Source organism: Eumetopias jubatus, unplaced genomic scaffold (assembly GCF_037043125.1).
Source record: "Eumetopias jubatus isolate StellerSeaLion01/CBP00866 unplaced genomic scaffold, mEumJub1_p1.0 scaffold_4, whole genome shotgun sequence".
NCBI lineage: Eukaryota > Metazoa > Chordata > Mammalia > Carnivora > Otariidae > Eumetopias > Eumetopias jubatus.
Window position 1 is genome coordinate 36,250,646 of NW_028274810.1, and position 26,000 is coordinate 36,276,645.

Below are 26,000 nucleotides of genomic sequence, written 5' to 3' on the forward strand. Positions count from 1 at the left end.
TGACGCTGCCCCAGAGCCGCAGGTGAGTCGAGCCCGTCGCCTCCCGGAGCATCAGGTGTCGTGGGAGCGGCGCCTGCGGCGTGCGGGGAGGGACGGCGATGGGGCGAGCCGTCATTGACACAGCGGGAGGGTCAGGCCCCCGGACGTCGGCGCCATGGAAGTGACACAGGTGGGAGCCGGGTGCGAGCTGCAGCGGTTCGGCACGGCGCGCGCTCCGCCGCCCCCGCAAGGTCAGTGGCGGGTGGTGGCGGCCAGGGCTCGGGCAGGGGCCCCGCGGGGGGGGGGGCGCTCGGGTTGGGGGTAGCCCGCACCTCTGCCGCGCAGCCCCGCCCGGATCGTCGCCCACCGGGGAGCCTGGGGCAGGGACCCGGAGAGCAGGGAGCCACCTGCGGCAGAGTCTCGCCCTGGAAGACCTGGGCGGGGGCTCAGAGAGGGTCCTGAAGTTGCTCAGCCAGCCTCTCTGGACGCGAGTGGCCTTTATTAGAAGCGTGGGGGCGGGGCGATGGAAATGGGGGCCAAAGCCAGGGTCCCTGGACTGGGCGAAGGCGGCCTCCAGCCAGGCCCGGCTGTGAAAGTTGCCCGCGGCGCGGAGGCTGGGGAGGGGTGCGCTGCGGCCGGCGGCACTCTCGGGAGAGCGGCTGCACCTCCTCCCAGCACCGGACCGCAGCACTTCGGGCAGTCGGTCCCGACGCCGGTGAAACAAAGAGGGAAGGAGGGAAGGAAGGAAAGAAAGGAGTTTCGTGTCTGGTGAAGTGAGAAAGCGCTTCTGAAGAAATTAGGTTGTGTTACTTTATCAACTGTGAGGTTTTTTCTAAATATACATATTCCCTGGTTTTCTCTAAATTTCTGCAGCTCAGTCCAATAAAGCCTCTCGTCGCCGTGAATAAATAACCTCTGTGTGTCAGTCTGTAGATTCTAAGAGCGCGCCTAGTACCTCGGATGGACTCTCCTGACCCGCGTCTCCGCCTACCGTGCATCCCGCGCGCCGCTCCGGGGCTGTGTGAAGGGTGGTTGGCACTCCCTCAGCGGCTAGGGGTCTGGACACTTTGCAGTTTTTAAAGTGCACCCCCCAGAAGCCTGGGTGGCTAGTCGGTTAAGCGTCTGCTCTCGGTTCAGGTCATGATCCCGGACTCCTGGGATCGAGTCCCGCATCGGGCTCCCCGCCCCGCGGGAAGCCTGCTTCTCCCTCTGCCTCTGCAGCTCCCCCTGCTCGTGCTCTCTCTCTCTCTCTGACAAATAAATTAAATCTTAAAAAAAAAAAAATACGGTGCACCCCTCGAAGGGCCTCTGTGACTTGGTAAAGCTAAACTCTTGCAGCAAGCGTAGTGGTCAGTCCTTGTGAATGAAATGCCTTGCTTCGGGGACAACTTGATGCCATGTGCTGAATAAATTAATTGTGGTTGGCTCATTTTCTCTTTGTTCCTGTGGGTTACTGTTACACGGCGTGTGTCTTGTTTGTTTAAAGTTTACTTCTTCCCTGTATCAAAAGAGAAAGGGCTTAACGCGTCGTCAAATCTGTAATTCACCAACATGCCCTCAAATCTGTAATTCACCAACATGTTTTGTTATTACCAGCTTCATTACTATTGTTGGTATTCATGTGCCAGTTTTTTGATTAACATAAAATCACCTTCATTTTACATCCCATAGGTAATGTCTCTTTAAATGCTGGGTTTTGAAGAAGGAAATAAAATGTTCTTGAATGAAAATCCTAAGGGATTAATAACTTTTTTTCTCTCCCTTATGTCTTTACCTGAGAGTTTCTGTACTCATACTTTGACAGGGATTTTAAGACATAAGAACCATACCTGAATGAGTTCTATCCTAATTATTTCATTTTGAAGATACAGCACATGCTATTTTTATGCCATTGCAAATATGTCTCATGCTTTACTGACTCAGCACTATCCTTGTTAATCTTTTCATTAATCAATATTGTAAAAACTTTCCCCATAGCTAGTTTTTGCCAATATCTATTACTTGGAGATGTCAGGTTTGCTAAGAATGTTTGAATCAGAACCAAATGTGGGATTCTATACTTGAAAAGCAGGGTGATACCTAAACAGCGACTTGTTAGATGTTGTATTACTATAGTTTGATTCCCTTCTACCCCCACCTTGACTTCTGAGTAGAAGTCACTGTAAAAATATCACTATAGAGCCAGCCTTTCTAGTCTACATGGAAGCACTCTACTCTCCCAGGTGGTTTGGGGTTTCCATAGTATTAATTAATCTGAGTGAAAGTCCAAGAGAAGTCCCCACTTCTGGATTGACATCTTTGTCATTTTGGAAAAGCTGACTACAAAGACAATAAAATTAGCCCCATCCTTTTCAAAGAGACAAAAGAAATAATACATCTGGTGTACTTTGGAAAGCAAAATGTACTACATAAATATAAGGCCTCCAATAAAAATCAAATACAAGTGATGTGGCTGATTGGGATTTGGACTTAAATTGAGCTTCTGCGTTCCCTTTTGTAGACTAGTTAAGTTTCCTGAGCCTCCACTGCCCCTTAAGAATCTTGGTGCCTGTTTAGGAAGCTGCCCTGGCTGCTGGGGCTGCAGGGAGAGTGAGGCTGTTTGCTCAGTGTTGAACCCTATGCAAGGGCTTTATTTGCATTTTTATTCAATCAGAATCATGTGAGGATTGGTATTGTTATTACCAATTTGTAGAAGAAAAAACTGAGGCTCAGAGAGGCTGAGTGACTTGCCTAGGGTTATAGAGGTGTCAAGTCATAGAACCAGGATTAGACACCAAACCCGGCCTTAGTTCTCTCTCTCTCTTTTTTTAAAATTTAATTTAATTTAATTTTTTTATTTTCATGTTATGTTAATTACCATACATTACATAATTAGTTTTTGATGTAGTGTTCCATAATTCATTATTTCCGGCCTTAGTTCTCTATATAACACCTTGATACCTTTAACTCAGTGATTTTTTTTTTAAAGATTTTATTTATTTATTTATTTTGAGAGCAAGAGAGAGAGCATGAGAGGGGGGAGGGTCAGAGGGAGAAGCAGACTCCCCGCCGAGCAGGGAGCCCCATGCGGGACTCGATCCCGGGACTCCAGGATCATGACCTGAGCCGAAGGCAGTCGCTCAACCGACTGAGCCACCCAGGCGCCCTAACTCAGTGGTTTTAAACTTATTTTGATGATCTGATAAAACTTTATCACTGCAGGGAAAGTAAACACCTGAAGTGCAGTTTAGAACAATGGTGCTTATTTGAAACCAGATCTTTGTTTGGGCTTCTTCAACTATTCTATCACGAAGAATATGGATCTGTGCCTTTAGTTATAGAATGGAAACAGTCCTTTTTTCCCTCTCCCCAGAGATGGCAAATCCTGTGGTTGTTATAAGTAGCTGCAGCTCTCAGGAAGAGGAAAATCGCTGCACTTTTAACCAGCATACATCACCCTCTGAGGAGCTTCTGTTAGAAGACCAGATGAGGCGAAAACTCAAATTTTTTTTCATGAATCCTTGTGAGAAGTTCTGGGCTCGAGGCAGAAAACCATGGAAGCTTGCCATACAAATTCTAAAAATTGCAATGGTGACTATACAGGTAAGCATCTCAAATCGTGAGTTTAATGAGGCCTCTTTTAGTAACAGAGGAGTAAGGACAGTGTTTTTTTCTAACTTTGAACTGTATGTATAATGGAGAACAATAAATAAGGAAACATACAATCTTAAACTCCTCTCTTCAATATTTGTGAAAGAAGACTTTGGGGTTTTTTTCCCTTACTTTTTTTCCTTCTCATCTTTCATTAAATTACAATTTTAGTCACATAATGGAATCAGTTTTTAGGAAAAGAAAATTTTAATATTTGGTTTGTAATAGAGAAGCTGAAGGTTTCTAAATCAGCTGTGAAAACTAGCTAGCTGTTGCCCAACCAGAGGATTCTTTTCCTTCCTAGTTTCCTAGGAATTTCTCTCTCTTCAGAAACTTCAAAGGTTTTCTCTTAAGGCAAGTGCTTGGATTCTCACAGCCCTGCAGTGGAAAAATGTAGAGTTAACTAAAAAAGAGTGGCATAGGTAGTGAAATACAAGACTTCATTTTAGGAGAGTTTGAATCTCATTTCCTTGACTTTGTTGACATTTCTTGGGGAAATCATATTTTGCAATTCTTTATATATAGTGATTATGATTTACTCTTGTGAAGATATATTTTCCTACTGGTGAGAGTAATTATCCCCATTTCACAGATGAGAATATTGAGACGTAGGTAAAATAATCTGTCATAGTCAGGAAACTAGAAGAGTGGAACTGAGCTTCAACTCAGATTTTATTCTAAGACTTGTGTTCTTAATTACTCCTAATTTTTTAAGGGAGCTCATTTAACCATCCTCTGTTTCCTAGGGTGGTCAAGAGGAAAAGTGACCAATGGTTTAAGATGTTAAGCCTGTTAGTAATAAGCATATAAAAGGCATTTAGGTACATTCTTAAAAGGAACTGAGGGGTTGTTTTGTTTTGTTTAAGATTTTATTTTTAAGTAATCTCTACCCTCAATGTGGGATGAGAACTCACAACCCTCAGCTCTTTGGCTGAGCCAGCAGGCTCCATCTGAGGATTTTTCTTTTCTTTTCTTCTTCTTTTGTTTAGATTTATTTATTTATTTATTTATTTGAGAGAGATTGGGGTGGGGGGTGAAGAGGAGCAGAAAGAGAGAGAGAATCTTAAGCAGACTCACCACCAAGCACGGAGCCTGACAGAGGGCTCAATCCCATGACCCTAAGATCATGACCTGAGCTGAAACCAAGAGTCTGTCCCTCAACCAAGTGAGCCACCCAGGTCTCCCTGAAGGTTTTTCTTAATTGTGATGTTTCCTTAATCTGTATTAGATCAACCAAGCAAATATTACATAAAGACTCTGTAACCGAGCAAAACAGGGTGACTGGGTGACAGATCTCCTCTTCTCAGGGGAAGAAGTTCATTTGGAGATTTCGTGTCTGCAGCCCCAAAAGAAAGACATCTCTGATGATAGGCACCCTACTAAATGTTCCCTTTCCCCAAGGCCTGGTACAGTCTCTGAGTTACAGGGCTTTTCTCTCTGCCATGGGTACACCCTTGAGGGCAGGGACCGTTGTTTCTGCATTGCATCCTTGGGACCCAGCTCAGTGCTGGCATGTGGGGGGTACTCATTTGTAATTGGTCTTTAGGAATTCTCTGGAGGCTTTTCAGTCATCTGCTTCATTATATGTAAAATCCCTGGAATATCAAGCTGTCTTCTTGGGATTTAAATAGGACACTTGGCTTAAAGAGGCTCTTTGTAAATAAAAGTCCAGTTAGATGGAGAGCACTGGCATGTGTGGGGTGCAGGGCATACATCACAAGGAGAGGTGAGAAAAGAAAAGATTTGTGTGCTCAATTTTTCCCCAGTAAGACCCTGTACTACTTTGTGTAGCTTGATAGGGTGGCTAGAGCTTGGATTTAGTCTGTTGGACTTGGGTTCAGATTTTGACTATACACTTGGTAGTGAGGTGACTTGAAAAAATTATTTAACTTCTCTAGGCCTTTATGTACCCATCTCTAAAATGGGTATGTTAGGGACTGTACTGTGGGATTCGTATGAAGGAAGTTCCTGGTATGGCACATAGGTGCTCGGTGTTGTTTCCCTTTTCCATATAAAATACACCCTTCTTCACTCTGAGATCCAAGTCAGAGTGTATGTTCTAAACTTACAGTGTGTGTGTGTGTGTGTGTGTGTGTGTGAGAGAGAGAGAGAGAGAGAGAGAGAGAAAGAGAGAAGGGAGAGTGAGAGCAAGAGAGAAAGAGCAAGAGAGCAAGAGATTGAGATGGTTTCAGAGGGAAGAGAAAGTGAAAGAGACACCTGGAGTAAAGTTTCAGGTATGATTGAAAGAGCTTACGTTAAGATGACAGCGGGGCAGTTAAACAACTTTTTGTGCATGAATAACTGAGTTTCATGTAAAACTCTGGGGTCAGTCCTGCATGAATAGTAAGGATATATTATGTTAATATTCTTTAATTTAGAGATCAGTTGAAAGGCTGTTTTTTATTTTTGGTCTTCTTGTCACAGTTTTGATCATTAAACTGACAATTAACTATAGTCATTTGATTGGAGGCTTAGACTTATTTAAGAAACTTCTTATATTGCATTGTACACCTGCTTCAAAGCCTTCTTGATGTCCTGCACAATTCATTTTAAAATCTTCTACTTGCCATTTAAACCCCTGCACCATCTGCCTCCAGTTTTTCTGCTGACATTTTTTTCTTGCTGTTCCTTCAGTTGGATTGTGCTGGGATCCTCAGTGTCCCCCCCAAAGTGCTAAGTTCCTCTCTACCTTCTTAGCCTTTTTCCTGTGCTCCTCAAATGTCCCCACTCAAGTTATGCACATGCTTCCAGCGTTTTCTATCATTATTTCATTCTTAAGGAAACCTTCCCATTTCTTTAGCCAGCGTGACCTTGCTTCTCTAAACTCCTAAAGGAGGACTTCTCTGAAAGTGGTGGTGGGGGCAACGACATAAGCAAGATCATACATGAAAATGTGCAAAGCCACTTTCTTTCATTTTAAAACTAGAAGCCCATGTTATCTTTAAGGCCAGATTAATTTACAGCTACCAAAAGTTTAATATATATTGAATATATTCAGGACCAATTAGACGAATAGATAAATTGATTGTTATATGGAGACCTTTTATTCCATTGCTTTTTCAACCCCCTTTTTTTTTCTTCTTTTAAGCTGGTCTTTTTTGGGCTAAGTAACCAGATGGTTGTAGCTTTCAAGGAAGAGAACACTATAGCATTCAAACACCTCTTCTTGAAAGGATATATGGACTGAATGGATGACACGTATGCAGTGTACACACAAAGTGATGTATACGATCAGATCACCTTTGCAGTGAACCAGGTAAATCCAAGTATGTGTGTTCTTACTTGGGAGAAAGAACAGACTGGGAAATTGTTAGCAGTGTACATAATAGAAGGTGACATTCCACTGTAGAAGGGTGAACATTTCTGTGATGACATGTATAAATGATATGTATAAAACCATTTTAAAATTATTTTTTTTAAACTTTTTTTTTAAGATTCATTTATTTGAGAGAGCGAGAATGAGAGAGAGAGAGAGTACATGAGAGGGGAGAGGATCAGAGGGAGAAGCAGGCTCCTCGCTGAGCAGGGAGCCCGATGCGGGACTCGATCCCGGGACTCCGGGATCATGACCTGAGCTGAAGGCAGTTGCCTAACCAACTGAGCCACCCAGGTGCCCCTTAAAATTATTTTTAAAAAAATCACCATCGAACTTCCATGAAACAAGAAATTGAGAAAAGCTTTAGTTTAGTAACAAAGAGACAGAAACTTTAAAGACTTAATTAAAAGAATCAGAGCTAGGGGTTGGCATGAGTACCTCAAAGATTTAAAATTATTAACCATGGCCCTGGTTGTAAGTAGTCATTAAGTCTTCAGAGTTTATACATTCAGGGGCCCTTAACAAATAATGAGAATATTAACTTTGCAAAGCATATATAGCAACTAAGACCTGAAAGTTTGTTTAAAAAATAAGTAAGGCCTTTATGTCATACATGACAATGGTTTTATTGTAACATTGATTAACTGCCCCTCAAAAGTAAAAATTACTATAGTGCAATTATGGTTCTTAATTATCTAGAGACAATCTATGCTCAGTGAGATAGCAAATTGCTAGGATGACATATGTGTTTACGGCATCAAGGCTTTTCTGTTAACCCTTGGACTGTGTAAATTGGTCAGAAATCTACGGTGATGGAAGTAAGCTGCATAAGTTACTAAACAGAATTATGGATCTGTGTGAAAAATTCCTCTGTCAAAGCAGAGCTGCAGAGGCAAGTGAGGACAGATGCCCAGTCTGATTAAAGCCCTCAGAGGCCACAGCCACTTGGGGGCCCCATTGGTCAGTCCCATAGGTCACCTGCCTTCCAGCCTTAGTCCCACACACCCCATTCCTGTCCCAGAGTCCTCTGACTCAAGCTCCAGGATTTCCCTTAGTTGGACACAGTCCTACCACTTGCCCCTGACCATCTAGCTCTTGCACAGACCTCCATGAAGAGTCTTATTAGGACAGCAAGGAAGTTTGGCCAGAGGATATCTTATAATGTTAGCAGGTTACCTGCAGCCCTGCACCTTGGATCTTCTATGTTTCAAGATCTTACGAAGTTCAAGACATACAAGTTTCTGTGGTCAGGAGGCTCAGATCTTTAGGTAATTCCTATGAGGACTGCTTCACAAATAGTAGGTGCTCAGAAGGGCTACAGGACCCCATACTTGTATGACTCTACCTCATGACCCCTGCTTGTCTTTCCAGCTTTACTTCCCATCACACACCATTGCAGGCACACTGGTCTGCTTGGGACCTCACCACGCTCAAGATCTTTTACCTTCGTTTTCATTTAATGGACTGTTGACCTCTTACACCCTCCCACCCCCAATATAAAACTACCAGTTTGGCTCAGAGTAGCTTTAGCAAGGCTTAATCCACTTATTTCCTTGAATAGAGAACAAAAACCTCAAAACCGAGTATCTCCACTGTTATACTATTTGGTCCCTACATATAGGATATAATGCTATTTAACAACTTAATGCAGCTTCTTTTTTTTTTTAAATTTTTTAAAAAAGATCTTATTTATTTATTTGGCAGATAGAGACATAGCGAGAGAGGGAACACAAGCAGGGGGAGTGGGAGAAGGAGAAGCAGGCTTCCTGCAGAGCAGCGAGCCCAATGTGGAGCTCGATCCCAGGACCCTGGGATCATGACCTGAGCTGAAGGCAGATGCTTAACGACAGAGCCACCCAGGCGCCCCCATTCAGAGTTTAAATTGATGATTATTCCAAAGTACCATGAGATCCTCATTTGTAAAATTACATTTTATTTTATTTATAGGACTCCCTAGGAGGAGGGAATATTGCTGTGAAAGTGACTAACCTGTATTCTTGCAATGATAAAGATGAAACAGTTTTGTTTGTTTTTTGAAAAAGTTTTGCAAGTTAGCTTAGAACAATTGTATCCCCTTTCCTGTATTACAACAGCAAAGCAGAACTCTGACCTTAATAAGAAACGGTTCAGAGATAAAGTTTGTATTCACACTGAATGCAAAAATCAATTCCTGCACTTAGTTCTTTAAAGAAGGAAGGATCACAGAGTTGATGTACTGTAAGCCTTTACTTTTGTAGACAAGGAACCAGAGGCTCAGAAAATTTGTGACTTGCCCACGCTCACAGAAATGAGACTGGAGCCCAGAACTCTAATTTGGGAGTGCTTTCTGAAGGCTACTGTCCTGGCGCACAGTAACATGTCATGTGCTCGCATATCAACGTGAATGTGAACGTGAGCGTCTCCACCCAGAAAGCAGGTTGGAACCTGCCCGTTTCATAGGCAGGGTGGGTAGGCAATCATGGCTTTATTTCTGTCTAGCTGGTGTTCCCATTCTCTGTTTCTCTTTTTGGTTTGAAGTACTTGCAGCTCCGCAACACGTCGGTTGGGAATCATGCTTACGAGAACAAGGGCATGGAGCAGTCTGCTCTGACCATCTGTCAGCACTTCTACAGGCAAGGAAACATCTGTCCTGGAAATGATACCTTTGACATTGATCCAGAAATTGAAACTGGTGAGGTTCTTCAAGAAACTAGAGCTTCCTTTTTTTTTTTTAGCTCCTTGATTTATCCTTAAAACCAGTAATTTCATCTCTGAAAATGTTCATTTGGTCTGTGCTATTAGGTCATAGTAAGAAAATTTGTGGGAGTTGTTCTGTGTCAGTGCTGTCCCAAGCCCTTTACTGTAACTCATGATTTTTAAAAACAACAACAAGAACAAACCAATAAGGCAAGATATATTATTATCCTCAATTTATAGAAGACTAAAGTATGGCTCAGAGAGTTAAGTGATATGGTCCTGATGGAGCTGGTAAGAGGCAGTGCTGAAATTTGACCCAGGCTATCTGTGCTCTGAGCCACTACATTCTTAGCCTCTATATTCCAATTCCTCTTGCACTGGATAAGCCAGTTATATAAACTTATACTATCCTTATAAAACATTGTACTTGCAAATTCATCATGTATATAAAACTCCCTCCCCTCAACTGCCCTTCTCTACTTAGTATCTTTGATGCTGGGTTTAGGGAGGAACCAGAACCAGGAATTAGAATAGAATGGCTTATTATTATTATTATTATTATTATTTTATTTTTATTATTTTTTTTAAGTAATCTCCATGCCCAGAGTGGAGCCCAGTGCGGGGCTTGAACTCACAACCCTGAGATCAAGATCTGAGCTGAAATCAAGGGCCGGTCACTTAACCAACTAAACCACCCAGGTGCCCTTGAGTGGCTTATTCTTATTAGCAAAGTTCTATTTATAATGTGTATCTAAAATACTAACTTAAGTCTTTGAGTTAAAAATTAAGTATCCGGATACTTTTAACAATAGTCACTGGGACGGTTTTTGGAGAGGGATAGTAAAGGATTACAGTACAGATTAGTGAAATCTCCTAAAATGCTGTCTTCCTTTTTTTTTTTAATTTTAAAATAAAATAGTATTTTAAAAAATAGATCCTTTAAATTTAGAAAATTTTATCTTAGGTACTGTAAGTGCTTCACACTTATGCTTAGGATACAGAAAAGGGAGAAGGGACGCAAAGTTTAGGCTCACAAAGGCAGGAAGGAAGAGAGCATTCTATAGGAGACTAATGAGACAGAGTTCAGGTTCAGGTCTCCTACCCTTCACCCACTCCAGAAATGTAGCCACTTGCATCTTAAAAACAAATGACTCATTGTAACCAAGAGATATTGACCTTTAGCTTTTAAATCTTAATTCAGAAGAACAGTAGAATCTGAATATCTAGTCTTAAATATATTATCCTTCCAAGATGCAGTTCACTTATTTATTTTAGGCAATATACATAATGTTTTGTTTCTTTCTATGGCAGAATGTTTCTTTGTAGAGCCAGATGAACCTTTTCACATCGGAACACTGGAAGAAAATAAACTGAACTTAACACTGGACTTTCATAGGTGAGGGAAACAGTTGGGAGTGTACCTTGTGTGTCTGTGTGTGTATGTTTTCACTGCACTAAAGCCTCCTCTGTTTCCTAGACTCCTAACTGTGGAGCTGCAGTTTAAACTGAAGGCCATTAATCTGCAGACCATTCGTCATCACGAGCTCCCTGACTGTTACGACTTTACTCTGACTGTAAGCATGGGCTGGGCTGAATTTGGTCCCAGGCTGAAGAAAAATTGTTTGGTTTCATTACATGTTTCATCTACCCCTATTAAAGCATGGTCAGATATATAGGATGTTCCCACTTGAATGTGCCTGGGGGAAGCATTGGTATAGCTGGCTCTGTTTTGTTATGGTAACTTGTTTACTTGTTGATTATCTATCCTCTGTACCTCAGTGGAAGTCCTGTGAGGGCGGGGACCTTGCCTTGTTCAGTGCAGTGTCTCCAGTACTCAGACCAGTAACTGGCACAGGGGAGGTGTTCAATACAAAAGTAGCAGAGAGCTTGTAGGTCCTCTATAGTTGGCTCATACCAGTCTGTGGCTCTCTGCTTACGGTCATTGCCAGGGGTTCTGGCTGCTGAGGCTCCTCACTGTAGATGTGTGCAGCGTTTGGCTTATTGCTCACAGTGCTTTCCTTGGGCTGCCTCCAGATGCTTTGGTTCCTCCCCCTTCAGCCCACCCTGCCACATCTCTGTTCTCTACATTCCAGTTGCAAAAGGAGCTGTTAATGCTCTCTAGAGAGCACAAGATCAGCCCGTGAGGCTCAGGGTCAGTAATCCAATGCTGTGTGGGGCATATGTGGAACAGCATTTGATACAACTCACCTTCACACAGTCCAGATTGCTGTTACTTCAGCAGTAGTTTGTACCAGAGCTCTGTCCTTGATACTCAACTAATTGGCTAAGAGAAATCAAGTTTTCAGAGGTTGAGGTTAAAAAAATTTCAGAATATAGTCTAAATAATTATGCATATCATTTAATGGGAAAAAGCACTAATACTGTAAGACTATTTTGTATTAGGCTACAAATTTTGATCCTAATATTAGCTGGGAAGTTACGAATTTTCAATATTACTTGACTTTTTTTAAAAAATTGAGCTATTATCCAGTCTTGTCTCTTCTCCCTCCTCTCCCTTACCATCCCCTGCACCATTCTCAAACTGAGAAATGGCACTTTTCAGAAGTTTTATAATCCTCAAGGCTCAACTCAACTGACACCGTCTTCCTGGACCCTCTTTGTGATGCTTCAGTTAGGAACACATTCTGTGTTCTGAACTCCAGGGTTTTATTTTTGGTTTTGTTTTTATATTTTAATGGGCTCACCCACCTTCTCTTTTGTTTTAGGATTTTCTAGGCTTTTATCATCAACTCTGCTAGACTGAAAGCTCCTTGAAGGCAGGAATCATTTTATTAATCTTTGCATCCCTGAAAGAACATAGTAGGTGACTCAAATATTTGTGGAATGAGTAAATGAAACATTTGTAAAATGTAGACCCTTTCCCATGACTCAGTACAGTGGTGAGAGCAGCCTGGCCTGTTAGCCGCAGGTGGATGTTCTGTTTTTCCTGTTATTGCAGATTTGACCCGAGCTATGCCCGTGCCTTGTGGATTTAGCAGTGTGTCTCCCAGAACTACAGTGGAACTGATGCCCTACAGGGTAGTTTATTTTTTTGTTTTTTACTTTTTTTAAAGATTTTATTTATTTATTTGACAGAGAGAGAGAGCCCAAGCAGAGAGAGTAACAGGCAGAGGAAAAGGGAGAAGCAGGCTCCCTGCAGAGCAGGGGACCTGATACAGGGCTCCATCCCAGACCCCAGGATTATGACCTGAGCCAAAGGCAGACGCCCAACCAACTGAGCCACCCAGGCGCCCCAAGAGGGTAGTTTAATAATAAATACAATTAGTGCAACTTTATGTTTATAAGTAAACATGAACTGGGGCCATATATGCCTGATTTAAAATGCAAGGGTTTTAGATTCAGGCAAGCGTAGATTTTAATTCCAGCTCACCAGTTAGTAGCTTGTAACTTTAGGTAAATTACTTAATTGGTTTGAATTCCAGTTTTCTCATTTATAAAACAGAATTAATGCCCATCTACCCAACAAAGTTGTTGTCAAGACATCTGTCTATCTAATATACTTCATGTATGTGAGATATGTAGCAGATATTTGATTCATGCAACAACTATTTATGAAACCTTCCTGTGCCTATCATTTGGATTTATAATGTAAAAGTAGTACATTAACATTCATTCATAGCAATTTAATATATTCTTGCATCATGTATTTTGAAGCTCTTTATTAGGTGTACAAACATTTAGGATTCTTGTGTTCACTTGAGGAACTGACTTCTACATCATTATGAAATGGCACTTTTTACCCCAATATATATTCTTTGCTCTAAAATCTACTTTGTTTGATCTTAATATAACCACTTCAACTTTCTTTTAATTAGTGTTAGTATGGTATATCTTTTTCCATCCTTTTGATATTAACCTATTTGTATCTCATGTTTAAAGTAGGTTTCTTATTAGACAGCATAGAGTTAAGTCTTGCTTTTTTACCCAGTCTCATCATCTGTACCTTTTAATTGAGATGCTTAGACCATTTAAATGATATGTGATTATTAATATAGTTTCTCTCCTTTTCTGCCTGAATTGAGTATTTTTTGGATACTATTTTAGCTCATTTGTTAGCTTATTAGCTGTAACTTTTTGTTGTATTATTTTTAGGGTTTACAGTTCAAATATTTAAATTATTATCATCTGCCTTCAAGTGATATTATACCACTGCATGTAGAGCCCAGGAATCTTATAACAATCTATTTCTGTGTCTCCTATCTTGGCTTTTATGTTGTTGTTGTCACACAGTTTACTTCCAGATGTGTTACAAACTATATAATGCACTGTTAGGAGTTTTTATTTAAACAATTATCTTTTAAAGCAATTTAAATAATAGGGAAAAAAGTATATTGGCCCACGAAGTAACCATTCCAGCACACTTCATTCTTTAGTATAGCTCCAGGCTTTCATCTGCGATCATTTTTCTTCCATCTGAAGGGCTTCCTTTAACATTTTTTATAGTGCAGGGCTGCTGAGAGACTTTTATATGCCTAAAAAGTATTCCATCTTCATTTTTATTTTATTTTTTAAATAAATATTTTATTTATTCACTTGAGAGAGAGACTGAGCATAAGCAGGGGGAGAGGCAGGTAGAGGGAGAGGGGGAAGGAGGCTCCCCATGGAGCAAGGAGCCCGACACAGGGCTCAATCCCAGGGTCCTGGGATCATGACCTGAGCTGGAGGCAGACGCCCAAACAACTGAGCCACCCAGGCGCCCCTCCATCTTCATTTTTAAAGATTGTTTCACTGGGTATAGACTTCTCTGTTGACTGTTTCTCCCGCAGTACTTTAAAGATGTTGTTGCTCTTCTAGCTTGCATTGCTCTGATGAGAAACATGCTGTGGTCTTCATCTTTGTTCCTCTGCAGGGGATGTACTCCCCCTCCCCCTTGCTGTTTTTCAGTTGTTCTCTTTATCTCTTTGATTGTGATATACCTTAGTGTAATTTTCTTCAAGTTTCTTGTGTTTGAGGTTTATTAAGCATTGGTTCTGTGGGTTTATAGTTTCCATTACATTTGACATTTATTAAACATCACTTCTTCAAATAGTTTTGTCTCTTCTTCCTCCCCCTTCAGAGATTCTAATTCCATGTGTATTTGGTCACTTGAAGTTGTCTCATAGCTTACTAATGTTTCGTGTTTTTGTTTTATTTTCCAATCTTTTTTCTCTGTGTTTCATTTTGGAAGTTTCTATTGCTCTACCTTCAAATTCACTAATCTTTTCTCTGCGCTATCTAATCGGTTCTTAATCCTATCCATTATTTTTTCTTCTTTGTTTAAAGAATTCAACTTCTTCGAGCCCAATTGAGATGTGATTGACATTGAGCCAAAGTATATTTACTCAGCAGATATTTAGTGAACACCTACTATTTATAAGGCCTGGACACTGTGTGGGAAAAGCATGGGTTCTCTTCGGCAAAGATTTCTGACTCATTCAAATAATATGAAGCATCTTTCCTTTGTGAGGCCATGGACTGGGTCCTCCAGTGGGTGTGGAGATGTGCAGACACTGACAACACTTTTAGTTGCTTGTCAAGGAAAGAAGCTTACAGTCCAACATGAGGAGAAACAAAGTGACCAGACTCACTAAATTTCTTTGAAATCTTATATATGCAGGGATGTCTAGTTACCCCACATGAAGAAGCTTCAATAAAACTCATTTAAATGGCAGGCATTTTTTCTTTTTGAGAGAGAGAGAGAGAAAGAGAGCACAAGCAGGGGGAGCAGCTGAGGGAGAGGGAGAAGCAGACTCCCTGCTGAGTGGGGAGCCCGATATGAATCTTGATCCCAGGACCCTAGGATCGTGACCTGAGCTGAAGACAGACACCTTAACTGATGGAGCCACCCAGGCACCCCTAAAGAGCAGACTTTTGAAAGAATGTTTTTTCTTTAAGACTTGAGAGAGGAGGCACTAAAAGCAAACCAAACAAAACCATGGCTGATTTCCGTGCTTTCCCTGTCCCTGCATGGGGAAAGTGGAGAGAGCTAGAAAGGGAAGACAGTAGGACTATGGAAGGTGTTCTGGTGTGACTTTGTCCTGCTTGGTGCCTGGTGTCTGGAATGATTCTTGAAGCAAAACATGGCTGTCGACTCCCTGTCACCACATCCTTTTTTATACATATGGTACTAGAGTGACTAAGAAATCTAGGCCCAGAATGAAAATCAGAAAACTTCACCTGAAATGTTTCAAGCCTGAGATAATTAACCTCTGTGTTAGTAAGAATTGCTGCAGCATTAACAAACTATCTCCAGCTGAGTCCCGGGAAGCGGGGAGGGCACACTTGTACCAGCTCTTGTTCATATCAAGAGGGCATCTAGAGATACTTAGAGTGGGAAGGAGAGAGATCTCTTGTTTTATAAGTTGTCCAGGGCTGGAATACTGTCCTAGAAATATAGGGTTTTAGAGACTAAAAGGTCTCGACAGAAGATCTTGTCCAACTTTCTCATTTCACAGAGAAATAAAGGGCGCTTCTCAAAGTTAAACAGAGCTAGCATCAACTTGGGGAGGAGAGTCCAGGATGAGAATCTGGGTGGATATCCTGTTACCTTGAAAGATCTGTTTCCTAATTAATGCCTAGAGACATCTTGGCTTCAAGAACTATAGGTGTGTTTTGACCCTTTTCCTGTTCTTCACAGATAACACTTGACAATAAGGCCCATAGTGGAAGAATTAAGATAAGTTTAGATAATGACATTTCCATCAGAGAATGTAAAGACTGGCATGTATCTGGATCAAGTAAGTGGTGAATTTTACTAATTTTCAAAATGGTTATTAAATAAAATGAAAGGGTTATTAAATTACTGGGATGTGTGGAGCATCAAATGAAAGAATCAGAGCATTCCCAAGTTCCTAATTCTCTGCAAATAGATCAACTCATTGTGGGTGTCTGATGTTCCAGGCAATGCATGAGTTACTAGTAATTGAAATGACTTTTGCTGACCTCTACATGTGTCCTCACTAGCCCAGTTCCTACCAAAAAATGCACATGATCCCCCAGGAAAAATAATCACATATGCCCAAACTAATATTTTTTGAGTGTTTACTGCATAAGGACTTCCACCTACATTTTAATAGTTTTAAAATATCCTTGAGATAGGCAGCATCCCTATTTACACAAACGAAGAAACTAAGGCTTAGAAGTGAATCTTGGTGCCTGTGATCATACAGTCATGGAGAGGTCAGGTAGGATTGGACCCTGAAGCATCCCGCACATTATATTTATATTCAGGAATGAGGAAAGGGTACATTCTTAGAAATATGGACATAAATTCAGGTATAGACTAAGTATGATTGAGAATTTGGGGGCCGAACTAAGAAAATTGACTGGAAAAGAATTGATCTTTCTCATTTTTTAGGCCCTTTGGTATGCTGTGCTGGAATAGGTCAGGGGTTCTTGGATTCTGGTGAGCATGAGAATCACCCCAGGTCCCTGCTTAGATGCAGTTTCCCCAGCTCCCTGCAAGGCAGTCCGCAGGTCTGGGGTGAGGCCTAGGAATGTGCAGGACATCCTTATTCATGCCATACTTGGAAAATCATTGCTTTAGGGCTTCCTACTGGTTGATTCACACAGTTCAGAAGCGGTAATGAGATATTAAGGATAAATGAAGTGAAATTTCTTCATTCTAGTATTCTTTTCATTATGAGGTAACTTCAAATATTTGAGGTTTGTGAATCACAAATTTTATTTGTCATCTGTAAACACCACAATACTTCTCCACACACTTTGGAATAGAGAAGACGAGAGCATATGAACGTACCTGGCACGCAGGCGTTCTCTTAAATGTTTGTTTCTTAGTTTTTAGGTTTTTCTAAAGTAGATGCAGACATTTTGGTAACAATTAGATGCCCCTTGGCTAATGTTAATAGGATGCTTCATTACAGAACTTTGAACTACAGAACTATAGTGTTAAGTGCTTGTCTTTTTATCAGCGGGGAGCAGTCTACCTTGTCAAATAAAGACAGGCTCTGTAGCACAGCATAGGAGGGCTGGGACCTCTGCTCACCTCTCTTCACCTGACTCCACTCATGCTGGCCGACTCTGTGCTGGCAATCCTCCAGAATCTCTGCGTGGGTGGCTCTGTCTTACCGCTCAGGTCTCCCCCGAGACCTGCTGCCCCTTATGGTGCCGCATAAACGAGCCTCTTCTCCCCATGCCTCCACACCAGTCTCTCTCATTTCGAACAGTGGTTCTTGAACTTCTGTGCCAGCTGAGAGAGCTTTTGAAAATGCCGTTTCTGATTCAGTGGGTCTAGGGTAGGGCTGGAAGGTGTGCATGTCCCGCAGTTCCCAAGGGATGCCAAGAACCACTCATACACAGTGACAGATGCCGGACACAGACTGCAAAGGTTTGAATCCTGACTCTGCCATGTACTGGCTAGGTAGCCTTGGGCAAGTTTCTGTGACCTCCTTGTGCTGCATTTTCTCACCTGCCAAGTGGGCATAATCACAGCCCCCTGGCTGGGGTTGCTGTGAGGATCAAATGAGTTAACACGTACAAAGTGCTTAGGACTGTGTGTGGCCTGGCAACACCTGTTAGCTATTATGCTTATTTTCTTCATATTACTTACTCCTGTCTGGAAGTATTGTGTTCAGTTACTTGTTTACTTCCCTGTGTGTTACACTGAGTAGAACAGAAATTCCCCAAGTCGGGGGCCCACCTTGGTCACCACTTGTATCCTCAGCATCTAAAGAAACACCTGACACATAATGGGTTCTTAACAAGTGTTTTACATCCAGATGGTATATTTTAATAGGATGTGCAGGAAGGCTAACTGTATTAAGAACAAAAGACCGCAGGCTGATAATTAAAGATCTGTTACTGATGGCTGTAGTAATTTTTAAAAGAAGGACTTTTAACTTTTTTAAATACTCATGTGAAGGACACTTACCAGGGCCTTTTCTCTCTGTTGTCTTTGCGGAAAGAATGTCTGAATACTCTAAATTATTCTAAAAAGCAGTGTAATGGGTTCAGATAAAATTTGAAAATGCTCCTGAAGGATGCAAAAAGACCTGAATCAGTGGAAAGGCACATCATATTCTTTTGGACAAGAGATTCTACATTACGTATATTCCAATTCTCCCTAAATTAATTTATAAATTTAATATGATCCCCCCCAAAAAAATTACCAGTAGGATTTTTACTGGAATTTAACAGTCTGACTCTAAAGAATATATGGAAAAATAAACAAGCAAGAATAGCCAACAAAAATTCCAGAAAAGAGTAATGAGAAGTGTTTGCCTTAGGCATTAAAATACACAAAAACATCAAAAGGGTAAGAGATGGTTCTTGAATACATACAGTTAATTTGGCAGCTGATAAAGATGGCATTTCAAATCACTGAGAATAAGATTTGCTCTTTTGGTTGACAAAAATAAAAGATGATTAATTTCCAATGGTGAAGAAGATGTGGAGGTATGTGTAGGTATGTAAACTGGTGTGATCTTTTTGGAGGGCAGTTTCTTAGGATTTCTTTTTAGAACTGTGTATATACCTTTCCCCAACAATTCCATCTCTAGATATTCATTCGCCTAAAGAATCACTTGCACCTGTGCACAGAGAGGACAGATTACAATCAGAGTGTCCTTATAAACCTTATACATCTATCCCGTGGTATGCAATGCACTAGTTAAGGAGGTAACACTTTTTCCTTCCAGTTCAGAAGAACACTCACTACATGATGATCTTTGATGCCTTTGTTATTCTGATAAGCTTGACCTCACTAATCCTGTGCCTTCGATCTGTGATTAGAGGACTTCAGCTTCAGCAGGTAGGGCTTGCTGCTTTCTAGAAATGCTACGGACACTGTGATCGACAGAGAAAATCATGGTGCCTCCCCTCTTTTCCCTAAAGGAATTTGTCGGTTTTTTCCTCCTCCATTATAAGAAGGAAGTTTCTGTTTCTGATCGAATGGAATTCGTCAACGGATGGTACATTATGATTATTATTAGTGACGTATTGACAGTTATTGGATCAATTCTGAAAATGGAAATTCAAGCGAAGGTAATTTTTTTTCCTATTTATGCCATCATCAGTATCAGATTTGCACTAATATTTTTCCAGAATGTGAACATATGCAGAGTAAATGATTTCTTTCAAACATTGCGTTGAGTAAACTTAAAATCAATAGCAGTAAGTTTCTTACATCTCGTCAGGAAATCTCTTACGCAGAGCTCTCCAAAGGTGATAACATAAGCCTCTGGGTCAGAATCATTTGGGGACGTCATCTTGACCTATCAGCAGATTTTAACCCTGCAAGCACTGCCTCTTTGTTGATGCGCTTCTTCACTGAGCTATCACTTACCTGGTTTCCATCCTAAATCACAAGCTGGTCTTCTGACATCCTTTGCTGGATCCTTCTTATCTCTCTAACTGACTAAAGTGACAATGCCTGAAGGTGCAGGGCTTGGACATCTGCTCTTTTCTGCCACTGTCTTGGTGATCTCACCCTGTCCCGTGGCTTTAAATAGTAACTCTCTGCCAATGATTTCAAAATCTGTATCTCCAGCTTGGAACTCTTCTCTGAACTCTAGTCTCAAATATCCAACTGTTGATTCGCATTTTCATTTGGATGTCTACTTGGTCTCTCAAACTTAACATACCTAAACAGAACTCCCCAGTCCAAACCTGCTTCTCCTTTCTGACTTCAGTTAATGGCAACTCTTCTCAGTTGCTCAAGACAAAAGCCATAGATGCATCCTTGACTCTTCTCATTCACTAATCCTCTCTCCCCTCCATCTAATCCAAGAGGAAATGCTATCCATCTACCTTCAAAAACCACCTCATCGCCTCTGCCATGACCAGGCTGGTCCCAGCCACCATCAGCTGTCACCTATATTATTGCAATAGACTTCTCACTCTTCTGACAGTCTGCTCTTAATCATAGCAACCCAAATGGGATCATATCACTCCTGTTCAGAGCTTTCCAATCTCCCCAGCCTATCAGACTAAAATGCAAAGTTGTTAAATTACCCACGAGGCCCTAAACTGCCTACTCCCTTACCTCTGTGACTCCATGCTCTCCACCATTGCTCACTCCCTCCGGCTTGACTCCCTGTCTTGCCAGGCATCCTCCTGCTGTGGGGCCTTTGCACGTGCTTGACTCTGTGCCTGGAACACTCCTCTCCTAGATTTTTGCTTGGCTTGCTCCCTCACTGCCCTCAGGTCTTTGTTCAAATACCACCTTTTTAGTGAGACCTTCCTGATCACCCCACTTAAAAGGCAACCCGGATAGCCATTCTTTCTCCCCTCCCCCGAATTTTCTCCTCAGCACTTACCATCAGTACTGAGGGTTTTGTTAACTTATTTCTGTTATCTCTCCCCCATACACACCAGAAAGCAAGCTTCATGAGGGAAGGACATTTTGTTTCTTTGTTCACTTCTTTGTTCTTAGGACCTAGAACAGTGCCTGATTCATATCAACCCCAAAAATATTTTTTTGCCCAAATGAATTTCTGCTAAATAATCTGTTTCTTCCCCCCACACTGTTTCAGAGTCTAACAAGTTATGATGTCTGTAGCATACTTCTTGGGACTTCCACCATGCTTGTGTGGCTTGGAGTCATTCGGTACCTCGGCTTCTTTCAGAAATACAATGTAAGGATTCCATGGATCTCCACGCTGCTGGTATTTCTATCTTTCTGAGTTAGTGCACTGCTTTGGCTGAGGGACGAGTGGATTCTAATGGCCTCTCTTCCTTTCCCAGCTCCTTATTCTGACCCTGCAGGCAGCGCTGCCCAATGTCATCAGGTTCTGTTGCTGTGCTGCTATGATTTACTTAGGCTATTGCTTCTGTGGATGGATCGTGCTGGGCCCGTACCATGATAAGGTACCAATAAACAACTCTTTCCTGTTACCGTTAAGCTCCTAAAATAGTGCCAGTGGCTCGTTATCCTTTTAAAACGGGCTCCTTCCATTTTGTGACTCAGCCTGAAAATGCTGAAGGTAGACTATATCTAGTGTCATGTTTATAAACTGGCACGGTGTGACCAACTTGAGAGAATGATTGATTCACTCAACTACTTCACCTCCTTTTGTGGAATATATCAGATAATTACATCTTTTTTTTTTTTAACTACCTATGAGGTCAAGATTAGTCTGACTCATCAATATATATTAGAGTAAGCTATTTAGGCAAGACTTTTGGAAGTGTGACTTTATTAAAACAATAGTATAGGGACAAACTTGAAGAAATATTTGAAAATTTTGTTACCAGAGTTATTGTCTTGATTATAATGCCATGACCCTAAATGGAATGAGCTTTAAGATGAGAAGTATGAGCATGCATGGTTAGGACTTGGGTATCACTACAGAAGTGTTTCTAGGATCTCTTTCTATGTAAGTAAAGGGGACGGTAAGACTTGATTCAGAAAAGCACTGAGTGCAGACCAGCCCCTTCTCCTTCAGTTCAGGCTGTCCCATTAAGAGGAGCTTCAAGAAGGAGCTGCTTATTCCCATGCGTTATACAGGTTGTGTATATCACACAGCAAATGCTTGTAGTTTTGTCAGGTTAACTACAGAGTTTGTAGGAGTAACTTGGGATATCTGGTCCCATTATTTTTAATATACTGTCACGCTTGTGTTTTCTCTTGCTCTCTCTCTCTCTCTCTGACAAATAAATAAACAAAATCTTAAAAAAAATATGCCATCATAAACAAAATCTCCACTGGGAAGGAACATGGAATAAAGTGGACTTTTTTCTTTCCTTTTTCCAGTTCCGTTCTCTGAACGTGGTCTCTGAGTGCCTTTTCTCTCTGATAAATGGAGATGATATGTTCGCCACGTTTGCAAAAATGCAACGAAAAAGTTACTTGGTCTGGCTGTTTAGCAGAATTTACCTCTACTCATTCATCAGCCTCTTTATATATATGATTTTAAGTCTTTTCATTGCACTGATCACTGATACATATGAAACAATTAAGGTAGGTTCATCAAGAGCCGTAAGTAGCAACATTTTTCCAGAACTTGTAGAATGGCAGTAAAATATGATACCTAAGAGAGAGGAGAACTGATAGAATGTCAGTTTTTTCAGGGTAGAAAAGAAAGACTTCAATTTTAGATACTGAGACACAGAAATGAAGAATTAGAATTTGGAGAATGTTGAAAGTTTTATCTCTAAGTAAGCTTTTGCAAACAAGCTTTCTAAACTTTTATTAGAATTATAAGATCCTGACTCAGTCAGGAAAGCACGTGACTCTTGATCTCAGGGTCATGAGTTCAAGCCCACGTTGGGTATAGAGATTATTTAAATAAATAACAAAGACTTCTAAAAATCAGTAGGCTTTGATTGAGCAAAACATATGGCGTTTCAAAATTTTATGGGGAATTTTTAAAATCCAATTTTCATAAAGAAAAATTGACTTTAGTTTGGAGTGTGCTGTGACTGAACCCATACTCTTTGCAAGGCCCTATCTGGGACCATCCCAGAGGCATGGTCTCCAGAAGAATGAAGGGATTGATATATCAAATATTAGCCATGTATGCTTTATACATGTCAGAAATATGATTTGAAAAGCTGTTATTTATATTGTCACTCACATGGGATAGTTTAAAAATCAGTCTGAGCCCTTTGAAATAATGGAAAAGCAGGGTAAATATCCATATATATTTAAATTTCTAATAACTTTATACTATTAGGTATACCATTGACATAGACACTTCCACTTGAGGACCTTCTGGGTATGAGAGGGGTAATGAAACATGATGGCATACAAATAGTACCAGGGATTAAGCAAAGGTTAGCAGGAGTTGATGGGTTATGAGTTGATAATTATGAATAACTTACTTATGACGCCTGGGCCATGATTTTATTTTTACTGAATCAGATTTCAAGAACTGACTGTCCTCAATACTTGCTTGGCAGATGTGTGCTTAGAGTCACCAAGGCCACTGGGAAAGAGTGTAGTTGTACTTATCCAAATCCCTCCCCACTGTGCTCTAAAAATTCACTGCCTTTAGCTTTGCATGCAGAGAACTGTATGTTATTTAAGGGTGATATCCAGGGTCTCAAAGAGTAGTAATATGAGTTGACAACTCTTGATGATACAAGTCTGAGACTCACAGTTTAGATGTTTACCTCTTTCCATGAGCTCACAGCACCTGTCAGGTAGGCAAGTGATGGCTGATCCTGTCTGGTCAGGGCATGTTCTAGAGATCTTAGACCCAAAACTGATGTTAATACAAGGCCCTTAAATAAACCTGTCTGAAAGGGAGACTCCATAACATTGTGCAGGCTGGACTCTCCCTGGAAAGACAGCTCAGACTCAGATTCAACATGCCCATTTTGGGTTGAACTAGACCCACAAAAGAGCCGATGAGGACAATGCAGAATTCTAGACTCACTTTTCCTTAGCTAGACTTAAGAATGGCTCTAAAGGCTACATCTACCTGGAAATACTTGGAAGTGACTGAACTATCCCTCTAGAAAGATCCCCTTCCCTTGACAAATGATCAATTTTGAATTTGAAATAAAGCTGTTTTCAAGGGACTTATTCATGAGAGCTTTTTTTTTTTCTTATTCTTCTGTGTAGCATTACCAACAAGATGGCTTTCCAGAGACTGAACTTCGTACATTTATATCAGAATGCAAAGATCTACCCAATTCTGGAAAATACAGATTAAAAGACGACACACCAGTATCTATATTCTGCTGTTGTAAAAAGTAGCTACCAGGCTAATCTGTGCCCTGGAGGGAAATATAATGTGTAGCTGAGTTGGGAAACTATATGGATATTTTAAGATCAGGTGTCGTATGTTTAAAGACTATTTCTTTGAGCAAACTGATAGCTATAATTCATCAAGAACGATTTATATTTTTAAAAGCAGTATTTAATATCTTTTGCAGCTTTATGTTGGGTTTATTTTAAACTAACTTTGATGAGAGAAGCTATTGAATTCTTGTTATTTCTTGTTTATTTTGCCATAGCTTTAGAATGGGTTCTCCATCCGCCTCTTTAGCTCTTAGCTTCCAGCTCTTCTGACTGGGCTGATTGTATCATCAGTGGAGAATAACGCCTGGTCTGACTTAACACAACTCACTAACCCTGGTCTTAACCACTCTCTGGGGTACATCCCTGAGAGAGAGGGTTTGTGGTTGCTGTATATCAATAATCACTGCATTTTAAAATCTTCTCTTAAAGCGCAGAATAAGAAAGACAACTGTCACCAGCTAACAGTCTCAATTTTCATTCCGAAGGACAACTGTTATATGATGCTGCTTTTAGTTCTGGAAAGAATCAGGTTTTTTTTATTATTCATGTATAAGTTTTCTCTCCTTCAGTGTTAAAGTACGTAGTTGAAAGTATCCTATACATATATAGAAATTAAAGTGCGTACCAAATGCATATTCAGTCCTGCAAGGATTAGTGTAGTGCTTGCATGGCCTTGCGCAAACTTTGTGATGTACTCTGCCCTTCACAGGCACATTCAGTCTCATGGAAGAGAGTGTTTTAGGGTCAAGAACTGTGGTTTCAGGTTTCAGGGGGAGAGGTTCTAAAACTCACATTAAACATATTTTGAAAAACAATTATGCTTAAAACGTAAAAATAAGTGGGAAATGTATGCCTTAAATAGACACAGAAACAAAGTCTCCACTCCTTGGATACTGCTGATTGGAATTTCAGGGATTTTTACAACATGTATCTTTGTTTTGAGTGTTATTTATTCAAGTAGAAATGAATTCAATGATGTGCAATAAAGGTTTTCTCAAAGCAGCTCTTTTTTTTTTTTTTTTTGTAAAGGAAACCTATTTGTTAATTTGTAATTTTGTTTTAAGGGTTAAATGAATATAGCCCTGAGACTCTGAAGTCTTACTATTTAACATAATGACAATCCCAATAACACTCCAGGTGTTGAAATGTGAGGTTTTACAATGAGTATAAGCTATTGCAGAACTTATGGCTTTTAAAAAATGGAAAATCTAAAGTCTCTGGATCCCCTGGTGTTTCATTTGCACATTGAAATTTGAGATACTTGGAGTTCCCCATTGCAACTATTTCTCCCTCTACAGTGCTTGATAAGAATTTACTTACTGTTTATTTTTAAAATAATACCTTTATAAAAATTAAAAACAATACCTTTTTACCTATCAATAATGTATGTACCACCAATTACAGCTATTTATGTACATATATCTCTTCTCCACTTTGTGAAACTAAGGAAACTTCTCCAGATCAGGAAAGCAATTCAAGGGCAGTAACTGTTAATTAAGTCTCTATCAGTAGCAGTGTGGTGAGAATAAAGACCTGAATAGAAATCTTGGATCTACTACAAATTGTGTGGGTGACCTCAGGGCAGTAACTTAAACCTCTCTGAACCCATCTTCTTAATTTCAAAAGGAGATGACAGTACACAGAGTGCTGAGTGTTCAATGAGATAACATGGAAATCAAGCTTCGTACCTAG

At 40.7% G+C, this 26,000-nt stretch overlaps 1 protein-coding gene across 1 annotated transcript; it reads left to right on the forward strand.

Moving 5' to 3' along the window:
• The first annotated feature begins 78 nt into the window (after positions 1-78).
• Positions 79-25,263, forward strand: MCOLN3 (mucolipin TRP cation channel 3). Its single transcript, XM_028102469.2, is given in 13 exon segments — positions 79-230; positions 3,332-3,561; positions 6,698-6,865; positions 9,443-9,596; positions 10,913-10,997; positions 11,079-11,175; positions 16,239-16,338; positions 19,258-19,370; positions 19,454-19,603; positions 21,094-21,195; positions 21,305-21,427; positions 22,314-22,520; positions 24,129-25,263. Coding segments are annotated over 13 exon segments (1,740 nt in total). The 5' UTR covers positions 79-154; the 3' UTR covers positions 24,264-25,263.
• The last annotated feature ends 737 nt before the right edge of the window (positions 25,264-26,000 follow it).